The sequence below is a fragment of the Astyanax mexicanus genome, chromosome 9 (assembly GCF_023375975.1).
Source record: "Astyanax mexicanus isolate ESR-SI-001 chromosome 9, AstMex3_surface, whole genome shotgun sequence".
Lineage (NCBI taxonomy): Eukaryota > Metazoa > Chordata > Actinopteri > Characiformes > Acestrorhamphidae > Astyanax > Astyanax mexicanus.
The window spans coordinates 25,486,183-25,499,815 of NC_064416.1; the positions used below are offsets into that span (position 1 = coordinate 25,486,183).

At 37.9% G+C, this 13,633-nt stretch overlaps 1 protein-coding gene across 2 annotated transcripts in view; it reads left to right on the forward strand.

Moving 5' to 3' along the window:
* necab2 (N-terminal EF-hand calcium binding protein 2) overlaps positions 1-13,633 on the forward strand; it is a 148,768-nt gene that overhangs the window by 92,070 nt on the left and 43,065 nt on the right. For both annotated transcript variants that reach the window (XM_049483494.1, XM_049483493.1), the window contains exons 6-7: positions 8,788-8,924; positions 10,430-10,554. In XM_049483494.1, the coding sequence (XP_049339451.1) occupies positions 8,788-8,924; positions 10,430-10,554 (262 nt within the window). The remainder of the gene's footprint in view (positions 1-8,787; positions 8,925-10,429; positions 10,555-13,633) is intronic.

Below are 13,633 nucleotides of genomic sequence, written 5' to 3' on the forward strand. Positions count from 1 at the left end.
ATGTTGGACTAACCTTTCACACACTGCCAGAATTTTTGGGTTATCTTTGGGCCTAAATCATTAAATCTCATTTAAACAACTGTCTTATGGTCATCAAAAACATAAAGCTCTGTTTGTAATGCCGCAGTGGGTCTTGCAGTGTGTAGTCATACACCTCAGAATCTGTGTAACTTTGCTTGTACTGCAGGCGCTGTGCTTCATTTAAGAATACTGCAACAATGTTAATGTAAAGTATAAATGGCTATAGCTTATGCACAGGTTTGTGTGTGCAATACATTTTGCTGATACGGGACCTCTGTTAATTTCTTGTGAAACTAAATCTTCTTAGACAACTTAAACCAGTCCTGTAACCGTGACCCATTCTCAGGCTCCTCACAGCCACAGTGTCAGATCCTATCACGACAAAGAGAGCCGCTGAACACTGTGTGAAATGTCCTGTCCAAGAGAGATGTGAAAATGCATTAGAGGTAACAGATGAAAGCCTCCCAAAAGTGTCTTGCTCCAAAAGCGAAAAACTCTCTCTCAAACGGCAGCAAGGTTAGGCCGACCTCCAGCACGAATTTACACGGGTGCCAAGTGCTAACACGCAGCCACAGCTCAAGGGTAGGAAAAAAACAGTGTAAAGCTTTCACACGTACACAGACAATAGAAACAACACAGTGATCACTTTCTCTCGCGAAAGGAAATCAAAGCCTATCTATTCCTGGCCTTCATTTACCCTGAGCTCTGCATTTAATCCCAGTCTTATAAAGTCTCAGCAGCTCGGATCCTGCACAAATGGATGTATTCCTGGCTGAATAACCACATTATGCTATGACTCCTGCTTTCAGGTGGCCTAATTCGATTGAGATTTAATCTCTTTCCTCTATTTCTCAGAAGCTTTGTTTAACCGGACCAGGCCGCACTTCCAGATAGCACCTTTTCCTCCTCTCTGTTGAATTCTGTAATTTGGTGATATCTATATTGCAGTGATTTCAGTCTTCTTGCCCTTTAGTTTGACCTAAAAGATATGTGCAGCACTCTCACTTAGAGGACAAAGAAAAGCAAAAAATAGAGATGTACTAGTGTATGTATTGAGTTTTCTAGTCAACCTAAAGTTTAAAAAGGTAGTTGACTGGACTAATTTCCATAGTTAAAGCAAAAAGAAACTGCGTAAGTTCGTAGATCAATAGAGTGAGACTAGGGAGTTATATCAATATATATATATATATATATATATATATATATATATATATATATATATATATATATATATATATATTATTGTTATTATTATTATTATTATTTTTGTTTTATCTTATAAGTTAATAACAAAAAGACATTACTGAGACAAAACTACATGTTCTATATTTCTTACAGGCACTTTTATTAACATTCAGCTGTAGATGAACATGAGATATTTATGAGATGAAAAGATTAATCATGTATGTATTGCTATCCCAAATACGCTATCAGCAGATCCGAATCGTGATTTGAGGTTTAAACATAAGTGCTGTAGGGATCAGTGATGTTGCTCAGACACAAGAAGCTGCAGTTCTTCATTCAGCCACTGGATGGAGCTGGAGTTGGATCAAAGCAGCATACATGAGCTCAGGAACCCACAGCTGCAGCCCATCAACAGGCAATCAGGGCTATAGCTCAGCTTGATCAGTCTAGAATTTGTATTTTCACCATTTCTGTAGTTTGTATGTGTAAGATGTATGTGCCTCTTGGTGGAAAAAGAGTAAAGATTATCACACCACTAACTGGATAATCTTTCAGCTCATTCAGTAAGTAGCAGAGCTAACAAACACCACCAACCACACATAACACCAAACACTGCAGAGCTTTACAGTACAGTTTAGCAAGGTAAAGTTGTGCAGAGACAATTTGGGAGAAGAGAAAGGCAAACTGTCAGAGCTCATTTGGATGCAACATAGTGTATATTAATATAAAAGATGTTGTCTTGTATCAAAATATAGTAATAACTTTTAAATTCTCAATATATTGCCAAACCCTAAGTGAGACACTACAAATGTCTACAATAATAAAAAAAAAACACGTTCAAAGGACATCCAGAAAACTTGACAGATTGAATGTTTTAAAATGATAACTGTAACGGTCAGAAAATATTCTGCTAACCAAACATTGTTAGCTGGGATGCTGCCTAAACAAGTGTATCATATTCGTCATCATATTTGACAAGTGTATATCATACCTCTTCTACTGTGTCAGTCCACATGCTTCTTTCATTTATCATAACAGATCTAAATAGATCATAATAGATCTTTTCTGTAGGATAGGAATAATAAATATATAAGAAGAGCTGTTGAACGTGAGTAGATTATGATGCAGTCATACATGGAGTCTTTCACAGAGATCCAGGAGATACAATATTATTACCAGCCTGCAGGTTTACAGTAAAATATTGCTTGCTAACATCTTGGTGGCGTGACAAATTTTGTGAATTACTCCATAACAATGAGTGACATGCTGGACTACAGTACCCCAGAACACCTGTGACTACTGGAACAGAAAGCATGCTGCCTCTTACCCAGAGACAGATTTATGCTTCATAAATAAAATCAACCGTGGCACATGTGTGCAGATTTTTAATGTTTTGAGTCAGTAGGGAATGGTAGGGTAATGCAGTGCCTCTATGAATGAAGCTCTGAGTACATTGTTTGAGCAGCTGCAATGGGGACAGCCTAGTGGCCTAATTCTGACACTCTCACAGTTCCTCAGTTAGAGTGCAACAACTGTGTACTCTCAGTAATCTTTATATTCTAATAGGCTCTTGCTTCAGCATGCTTTTCAATGGCATTCTATAGAAATACTGGATGTAATGTTAGACAATGAACAGCTGATTCTCTATTCAACAGCACTAATTAGAGTCTCACGGCTTAAGCTGCTGCTGCTGAAGTATTTCCAGATTTGCTGCCTACAAGAAACTCTGCTGAGCTATGAAAATGTTTCCTGAATTCCACATCCAAATGAGATGCTCAGTAATTTAGCAAACCCACTGTTTTTTCAGTCATTTAGGTATGGGGCTCATTTAGTGGCTCCCTTCACAATGCAGACAATAAAAGAGATGTGCTTTAAAATGGCTGAGGGACATGCTGAGGAACTGTAGGAAACCGAGAAGGCCAGTCTTACAAATATTATACCATTCAAATGTTACATGGAAGCAAGAAATGTCAGCAGTTTGCAAAATGCACATCATACAAAGTAAGTAATGCAAATTTCAAATAGATAGATAGATAGATAGATAGATAGATAGATAGATAGATAGATAGATAGATAGATAGATAGATAGATAGATAGATAGATACTTTATTTATCCCGAAGGAAATTTAGGAATAATAGATGGTGTTAGAATAACACCATCAGTCAATTTACCCAAATCAACCATAACACCATAACACTATAACCAACACTAGGTTTTTCTACTTCTACAGTGGCACCTGTCAAGGGGTAAACATATAAGGCAGTAAGTGAATAGTCAGTTAATGTATTGAAGCAGAAAAATTGGTCAAGTGTAAGAATCTGAGATACTTCTACAAGAAGCAATCTGAGATGTTCTACATGACTGAGACAAAAGAACATCTTCAACACATCAAGCAGGTCTTGTGGGCAGTTCTTCCAGGTATGCAGTGTTCAAGAAAGGAGGGACCAGTGAAACGACAACAGGGTCATGAGCACCCGAGGCTCACTGATGGATTCATAGAGGCCACACCCACCTCACCCCTTACAGAAATTGCTGCAACTTCTAAGTGCCAGATATATACCTTAAATAGTCTGATTCAGATCAGTTGTGGTGGCACAAGGAAGACTTAAGAAGTACTCACAATTAGGCAGGTGGTGCTAATGTTATGGCTGATCTATGAATATTAAAACTATATTTAGTATTACCCTGAGAGTTATTTGCTTGAGTTCGACACAAGGCTCTTCAAAAGCAACTTCTGCATATCATCAAACACTGTTGCTAAGTAACATATTGACTCCTGTTGCTAGGATACAGTTAATTGGTTCATGTCTGAACAGCAATGTAGCGTCTACAAACCGAGAGTTAGAATCTTAAAATAGATGAAACAACACGGTTGTGCCGCCATATCTATTTAAACCAACTGCCCACTCTGTTTGTCGAATCCAATAAGCTTAGATATATGCCGTCACTGGAAACTGCAATAAGCAGCACTTACACTTTACTGAACTTTAGTGGAACTGAGTTTCTGAAGATGATTTTCTTCTCAGCAGCAGATTTCCTTACTGATTCACACTGACACACAGCAGGGCTTGTACAGACTAACCAACTAGTCAACTTGTCAATTGGGAATCCCACTAGTTGCCACAGTGGTGTGGCTGTGGACTTGTTGGAGAAAGAAAAACAGAAACAAAGATGCAGACCGATTAAACAGATAGCAGCTCTTCTGCAAAACGCTGTGCTAACAAATGTCTGTAGTCTGGAATTTTTTCAGAATTCTAAAACTGCACAACAGGTAAATGTTATGTTACGTTATCTTATGTGCTATAAAAATACTTCAGCAATGCATAAGCATCTCAAAATAAACCAGCCTGTACTAACACCGGTGGTAGCAGGATGAAACATGCTGGAAGCAGGCAAGCTAGCATCATAAAGTTCTTAGAACTTTCACTCACATAAAAAGAACACAATAAAATCACAAATTTGCATGTTAGCTTTATTGTCCTATTGTCAGAAGCTATTTAACCACTTTCTGTTGTTTATGGAGAGGCTCAGACATAAAGCTCACCTTAATGAGGCAAGCTACACAATCCCATCTAATACTATGCTCTGGAAGACCATCAACCCATACAGTACAAACCTCTAAAAGTGTGTTTTCCAATTATTATTTTAACAGAGATTAAAGTCACTTGTGTTAATGTTTTCATTTTTAGTTTTTGGAATGCTACTTCTAACATTTCTATATTGTTAGTGTTCATCAAGCTGGGAACCTGGAAATGTTATAATAACATATTCCACATTCCTGTAACATTTACAAGCAAAAATTCCTGAAACCATTTCATAATCTTATACATTCTTATGTTCTATGTTAGCTGGGATTACACTTCAGTCTTGTGGCACTGTTTCCCCTATTATATGTCACTGTATTCAGAATTATATTAATTATATTTATATTTTAAGGTAACTTTGCTATATAATGATGTTAAAAATGTGATCATCAAATGTATAAAGTATAGAGACTTGAGTAAAAATACAAGTGTCCTATCAAAAAAGTGACTTGACTAAAAGTTAACATGTTCTTTAAAAGAGAACTAAAATTGATTTTGGTGTAGTAAAACATGATAAAGTGTTACTTACCTTTAATGAACAGCACACCTTCATTCTCCCACAGCGTTCTGAGATCCAGAAATTTTAACAATTTGTCCAAACACCCTCAGAGTGAAAGGCAGAACGGGAGCAGTGTCGTCTTTTTATAAGATCAGCTTGATCGCTTGATTCACTCAATGATGAGTAGCTTCATCAAACCTGGTTATACAGTGCAGAACATCTACCGCTCTGGGTTTAGAGATAATGTGGGTACGGAATGATTTGCAATGATGATGGAAGAACAGTAGTGAAGTACTTCTACTATGGTACTATACTTCTCTGCTCATTCACCATCACTTCTTACAAGATTCACCGTGGCCCAACCATAGAAAAATACACTCAAAATCCAGTAACTGGTTCAGAAATCTGATTAAAATTAGGATTTAAATAAGTGTATATATGGGTGGAGTTTGATTGGAAATGTGGGCTTTTGTTTGGCTGTTTGCCGTTCAGACTGCAGGAAATCTGTCCTGCTTATTAAATATGCTGAAAATCTGATTTGAGCTGCTTGTCTGAACAAAGGCTTTGATGGTTATGTTGCTAGGCAACCGGTGCATTTTATTTTGTTCTCGTTTAAAGAAAGCACAAAGTCACACGAGGTTGTGCATTAGAGTTATTTTTCCATGCTTAAAAAGACTAAAGGGGTTTTAGTCATGCTGCTATATTATGCTTTTTCATTGAATAGAGTAGGAATGCATTGACTGAGTTTTACGCAGTGTAAATGAAGCTGATAGAGCTGATTAAGTGTTGTGTGTAGACTGAATGTCAGGATGAAGCACTCCACTCTTTGAACTCATTGCTTTTATTGCTGTTGACTCTCTTTTCTCCACGACTTGAATAAATGTCCTCTCAGTAATGCTCTGGCCCTCCTCCTGGCTGGAGATGTAGGTTGCAGTAAGTGATATTTCTAATGCTCAGCTACTTTATGGGCCTGTTGCATTGATGGAAAGCCTCGGTGCTTACCCCATAGTCCTCGCAGACTTTAGCTCTCTTCATCAAGTCTTCATCAAAAAAATGAAAAAGGACTGCGCTTAGCGTTGGCAGCCTGTGCTTTACAGCTCGCTGATGATATTTGAATCCTTCAGTGGTAGTAAAACGCAGTGCAGAACTGCTGACCTGGCATATTACTAGCATTAATCATACTGACCCTCACTCACACACACACTCCCCCACCCATCAGCGCTTTGTTCAGCCAGGTGGGCCACATATTGTCCATCTCCTTCACTGTCATCCTTTTTTCTTCTCCATTACTTTCTCTCTGATCCTCGATAATACACCGTCAGCATGGATCTGCATAGCATTGCAGTATAACTCACCGGGTGTGTCAGAGAGGCCAGCGCTGAGGTCCATCTGAACTCTCTACCTCACGCCTGCTGTGCATTTACAATTCATTCATTTGCAAACAGTAATTAAGACTGGCTCCTGCCCAGGCCATCATGACTGCAAAGTTCAGCAGTCAGCAGGCAGCGCTAGATGAGTGTCGGATGTTTTTGCCGTTATTGTCAGACAGTGATTAAGGGAGTGAAATGTGATTTTGTGCCTGTGGGAAGTACTGCATTCAATACGAGACTGGAAAAGACTTGTGCCACTGTTAATTATCAGAAACTCTGACGAGCACTATGGATCTTACGCCTCTGGGAGCTGTACAGTATAAAGAATTGAGTGAAGTCAGTGAAATGGAACTGCCTGATATGTTTTTGCACAAATTAGAAATTCTGCAGTGTCAGGACATACAGTATGGTCACATTATTTTCTTTTATTTCCTTTGACTTGTTCAAAGATGAGAACATTTAGGTTTAGATCCTGCGGCGAGGAACTGCAGCACATTTACCCACAGATGTTGTGGCTGGACCAATAGATCCTGCAGACTTGAGGTTGCTTGATTTGGCGATAAACCTGGCAACAATGCAGGCCATGAAAGTGATGCACATCAAGTGATGAACATCTACCTCTCTGGCTTTAGTGATAATGTGGGTACGGAAAGATTTGGAATGATAATGGAAGTACAGTAGCGAAGTACTTCTACTATGGTACTATACCATATAGTACAGATGTTGTGGCTGGACCAATAGATCCTGCAGACTCGTAGATTGCTTGATTTGGCGATAAACCTGGCAACAATGCAGGCCATGAAAGTGTTGCAATCTGGCAGAGACATTCCTGGAAATCCCTTGCTGTGTGTGGATGAGCATTATGCTTCTGAAAAATGCAAGTTTGAAGAAAGTTAAAAGAGCAGCAAATGCTTTTTGGTCCATTTCTTTTTTTTTTTCAGTAATGGCTTATTGTTCATCTCCATGATCCACAGCTCTAGTTACAAGATAAACGTATTAGGCATTGTTTATCTAAAGCATTTTTGGGTGTCTACCAGGTTTTGTGGCAGTTGTTAGAGGTATCTTTTAGGTTTTAACAGTAAATTAAAAACATTTTATCTACTCAGAAATATACCCTGAAAAAGCCAGTTTAAGACCTGAGCTGGTGTTTGATGGTCAAGGTGATTAAAAACTGGCCAACCAGAAGAAAACATAGACTATGCTAGTCAGCTAACTGTTTAGTCAGCTCTTGACTAGCTTAGCGTATGTTTTTTGATGTGTGTGTGTGTGTGTGTGTTTGATTTTGGTTATGCTGTTCAGGCTACTTGTTCTCACTGGTTATGCTGGTTGATCAGCTTAGTCTTGCTGGTTGAGAGCTTTGCATTGCTGATTGACCAGTTTGGTCATGCTGGTCTAGCTTGGCTTTACTGGTTATCCAGATTGGTCAGGTTAATCAGCAAAACCATCCCCTCTGCTGGTGTGTGTTTTGCCTGCAGTACTTGTCCTCTTTGACCAGCTCTTGGGCATGCCCTGTATCAACAAGTGCATTATCACATTATCACATATTCACAGTGTTATCCTGAAGCACAGTGAAGGTCAGTGTCAGCACTAGCCCAAAACATGTTTACATTAAAAAATCTAAATCCATAACCTCCATGCCCTTTTAATATGCATGTACTGTACATTACTGTCATGTGATGTTCTCATATTTCAGAAGCCCCGTCTCTTGATAACTTAATTGTGCAATCCTAGAAATGTCATCATATCACTATGCATGCTAGACTTTAATATGCAATATCAGATGACCTTTTACAGTCTGATCTTTGACTTAATCTAGTAGGTAATTACAGTGCTGGAGATGTCAGCTGAATTAGCTGTTTCTTCTTGTTTCTTTCTTTACACATTCCTGGTATTACCATACTCACGTGACTGTCATAATCTGCCCTGTGTTCTTCAGGACGAGCGCACTTATCAAACCATATGCTACAATCTACATTTTCAGAGTGTGGATGTTGGTTCAATGGCACTGGGTTAAAACCCGGACACTGGAGTCCATCTCACTGTAAAGCTTAGACAAGGTCTCATTAGATAAGCACATATTAATTCTGTTTCTGTTTGCCCCCTCTCTCTCTTTCTCTCTTTTAACAGGTATATGAAAGAGGAACTAATATTGAGCAGTTTGTGACTCGCTTCCTGTTGAAGGAATCAGCCAATCAAATTCAGTCTTTGCTCAGCTCTGTGGAGAGTGCAGTGGATGCTATTGATGAACAGCATTGCCCTGTAGGGTGAGTTACAGAAAACATACTGTACACTACATTTTACTGTTTTTTATAGTAAAACATTTGTTTCTGATAATCAAGCGTATATATATTTATAAAAAACATTTATAATGTATATAATATTTGATGCAAAAAAAATTGTATTTTCAAAAGGACATCTGTACTAAAAAAAAGCAAGAAACCCCACTAACTTTCAATGGAAGTCAATTTAAAAGATGTATATTGGTTCATTTATCAATATTTTAAAACGGTGTAAAGAATTTAAATAGAAAGTATTATTTGTTCTTGAGTGGGGAGAAGACAAAATATTATAATAAGTGGCAGCAATATACGTCTGCTACCTAGCCACATATATATTCATTCTATAAACAGAGTGACCTGGTAGGTCCGAGGACATTTTTCTGGCTATAACTGCTTTTTCTGGTAACCTGAGCAACCATGGTGCTGCTAATAGTGCTGATACAAGAGCTACTGCGAACATGGAGATATCAGAAATAGGGAAGCACTGATGTGGAAATTCGATATTACACGAACCTGCTGATGCCAATTTATAACTTGCAGGGAGACAACCCAGTAAAACTTTAGAAACTAATGTAACATTTGTTTTATTTATATTTTAGCTTTCAACCAACTGTAGGCAAACAAGAAAATGAATTAAACAAATAGCTGGCAAAGTTCACGTTTTAAACTTTGTCACATACATGACACGACTATCAGTGCTTTGATCATATAGATTACATTGGAAACCTCAGAAGTTCAGACTGAATAAATTAGCACTCAGTAATAGTAAGAAATGATTACAGGTTGATGTCACATATGTTCAAGTGGCTGACAATCACATGGCCTAATATTTGCTATTATCTCATACCCAGTGTTTATACAAAAGGAAATCAGCATGCTTACAAATCTTCTGCATTTTTTGGCAGAAGTGTGATCCCCTCAGGATATAAACATTTTCCCTCAATCTTCTCTGCAGTTGGTGCAGTTTACTGCACACCAATTCTTTGTCATTGTTGCTCCCACTGTGAAAAGTGCTGATTTCTATTGCTTTCTGCCCCCTGGTTGCTCATGCATCTCTGTGATGATGCTGCACAGAAATACATCTATACAGCCTCTAAAGCACTCATTATAGAGGGGATGCATCCCTTTCCCTTCCCCTAAACTATCACTGAGAGAGTCATCACTTCCTTTCCAACTATAAATACAAACTCAAATAAATGTGGCCTAACTTCAGAAATTCGGGATGGTGCAGCATTATTTAGTTTTCATGGGACTTAATACTACTTCCTGTCACATTACATTGTGTATGTCAGTGTATAATCATATTAACATGTCATACTAAAGACGAAGTGAGGTTCTGATTTCTTCAGACTAAAATTATTCATATTTAAGATGGTTCTGTATATGTCAGCTTGTCCAAAAATGCATGTGCAAAGTGTGTCCTACAAATTGTATTATATTACAATTTATTTATATCTATCACTTTAACAACTTTTATATTCTTCTTCTAGATCATACCCCAGTAAAACCAGTCCACGTGTTCCAGAAAAGCACTATGAAGTCCCTGTGCCAGATTACCCTCCCAATAACAGAGTCAGTGCCAAGGAGACCGTGAGGAACCTTAATGTGGCCCAGGGTAGGTCTTTGAAATCTTTGACGATTCCACAGCTGTCCATGCACACATATACATATAGTGACTTGCAAAAGTACTCATACCCCTTTTTCACATTTGTCACTTTACAACCACAAACCTAAATGTATTTTATGGAGATTTTAAGGAATACCCCAACACAAAGTATTGCATACTTGCATGGTTTTTAATCAGATAATCACGTGCAATCATGTTTTAATCAAATGTCATGTTCAAAAGTATTTAGCCCCCCTATATGAGTATCAGAGCCACCTTTCGCTGCAATTATAACTGCAAGCCTTTTGGGGTATGTCTCTACCAGCTTTGCGCAGGTAGAGACTGAGGTTTTTTACCAATTCTTCTTTGTAAAATAGCTCAAGCTCAGCCACGTTGAATGGAGAGCTTCTGTGAACAGCAATTGTCATGTCCTGCCACAGAAGCTCAGTGTAATTAGTTCAGGATAAGACTGGGCCATTCTAACACATGAATATACTTTGATCTAAACCATTCCACTGCAGCTCTGGCTGTATGTTTAGGGTCATTGTCTTGCTGGAAGGTGAATCTCCCTCTCAGTCTCAAGTATTTTGCAGCTTCCAACAGGTTTTCTTCTTTCAGGATTGCCCTGTATTTAGCTCCACCATCTTCCCATCAGCATCCCCACAGCATGATGCAATGTTTCACAGTGGGGATGGGGTGTTTAGGGTGATGAGCAGTGTTACTTTTCCGCCACACATATCGCTTTGCATGTAGGCCAAAAGGTTTTATTTAGGGTTTTCAGAGTAAAGGGGGCTGAATATTTTTTAGATGTTTATTTGATTACAGTTTTAAAAGTCGTTGATCATATTCATTCCACTTCACAATCATGTGCTACTTTGTGTTGATCTATCACTTAAAATCTCAATAAAATACATTTACGCCTGTGATTGTAATTATTATAAGGTAAAAAAAAAAAAAAAAAAAAAAAAAATTCAAGGGGTATGAGTACTTTTGCAAGCCACTGTATATAGATATACAATCTCATTCTTAGTTAGATTACTGCTTGTAGGATGTCTCAAAATGTTCTATGTAGGTTTCCTAAATGGCTCAATCTTAGCCCTCCTGTTATGTTAATTTTTCAGAAACAACAATGTGTTTCTGGGTCAGTTAGACACGATGCATGTTCAATTATCCAAAAGATGTCTGAAACAAACAAAAAAATCCTAACAAACAGCGTGAAGTGTATTTCATTACTAACTCCATTACTAATTATTTTATCAATATTTAGTTCAATTGTTTTTCTTACCTCTAACAGGTAATGATTCAATTAGGATAATTCAGTCATTTTTTCCTAAAAAAAAATACATGTTCAAACTTTTTTTTATGTTTCACTACTTTATTACTTTTGAAAGACCAACATATAAGACACAACCAATTTACAAACCATTAAACATAACATTCAATTCAATTCAATTTTATTTATATAGCGCTTTTTACAACAAAGGTTTTCACAAAGCAGCTTTACAGAGAAATACAGGTCCACGCCTCTTATGAGCAGCACCACAGAAATGCCAATTATTGTGGTGACACAGTGGCAAGAAAAAACTCCCTTTAAGAGGAAGAAACCTTGGAAGGAACAAAGACTCAGTCAGAGGAACCCATCCTTCTCGGGTTGACCCGCTCAGTACAATCAAATAATAAACAACAAACTAATAACAGAACAAAACAACAGTACAGAGAATAAATGTGAGCTATAGCTAATGTAACAGGTACTAATTCATTGCAACATTGCAATTATTGCATATTATATGTTTATTACACTAATTAAGGCAAGCAGAAGTAGTTTTATGCTGAAAAAATACTTTTAACTATTTTTCCTAGATCTTTACAACTTTAAAACGGGTCAATTTGACCTGTAACATAATAGATAGGTTAAACGAGAACTCAGTGTCTCTGCAGAGAAACAGTGGAGTATTCTATTGGGTGATTGATCAGAGACTGTGAATCTGCTCTGAAGCTTCCACACATTTGAGTTACTCATGTGCACATGCGTTTGTGTCAGCAGGAATGGCCATAATAGGGCTCTTTGAATGACTCATGTCAGCCATTCATCACTGCAGTGTCCAGGATTAACATAAAGATTAGCTGCTCGTCCATAAATCTCACTGAGAGCAGATCAAGCGTCCGTTTCTCTTCCCGGCCACCTCATTTATTCCCAGTTTAAAGCAAAGAAAGTCAATCAAGGGCAGGAGGATCAGACTAGGCTTTAGTGTGTCAGACGCTGTATAAAGTGGTGAGGAGGGATGCAATGACAGGAAGTCAGAACACGTTACTCGGAACTGTGTATTCAATTTCAAATGGAGATATTTTGTTATTAAGGGATACGTTTTTACACCTGGGATACCAGAACCTTGTGAATAAACAATACCTATCCTGCCACGAAATAGCTGACGAGCTGATGTGGCGTTAAACTCAACTAACCAACCAACCAACCAACACCTGGGATACCAAAGTTATCAGCAATCTAGCAACACCATTGCACCTGAAAACCATATAAAACACTTAGCAACACTTTACTTTAGAAACCACCTGAGATACCATATCTACCACTAAGCAACACCATAGGGACACATTATGGATGCCACCTTGAACAGCATATTAACCACATTGCAGCAGCCTTGAAGTGGAATCCTCTTAAGCTGCACATTAGAACTGTGTAACCGTGCGTAGCCTGAGCAACAAGCAACAAGCTGAACACTAAGCACTACTAAACATAGTCACGGATAAGATGTGAATATAAATATGCCAATAAAAAATGTTTAAATGACTTTTTTTAATGACTGTAATGCATTGCATAAATACAGTCCAGTTTTTTTTTAATGTGAAACCATTGTGATTGTACTAGAGCTAGAAGATACATTTTATTGAATGTATTTTATCAATATTGTGTTTTTTTTTTTTTTTGTTTACGTCAAATACATTAACAGTGCTGCAGTAACACTGTGAATAACAGCCAACAGCTAGGAGCTCTTTACACTGCAGACTCTGCTCACATGACATAATGAGGCTGGAGGTAGAGTGAAGCAGAGTGAGGCAGAGGTCCACAGTG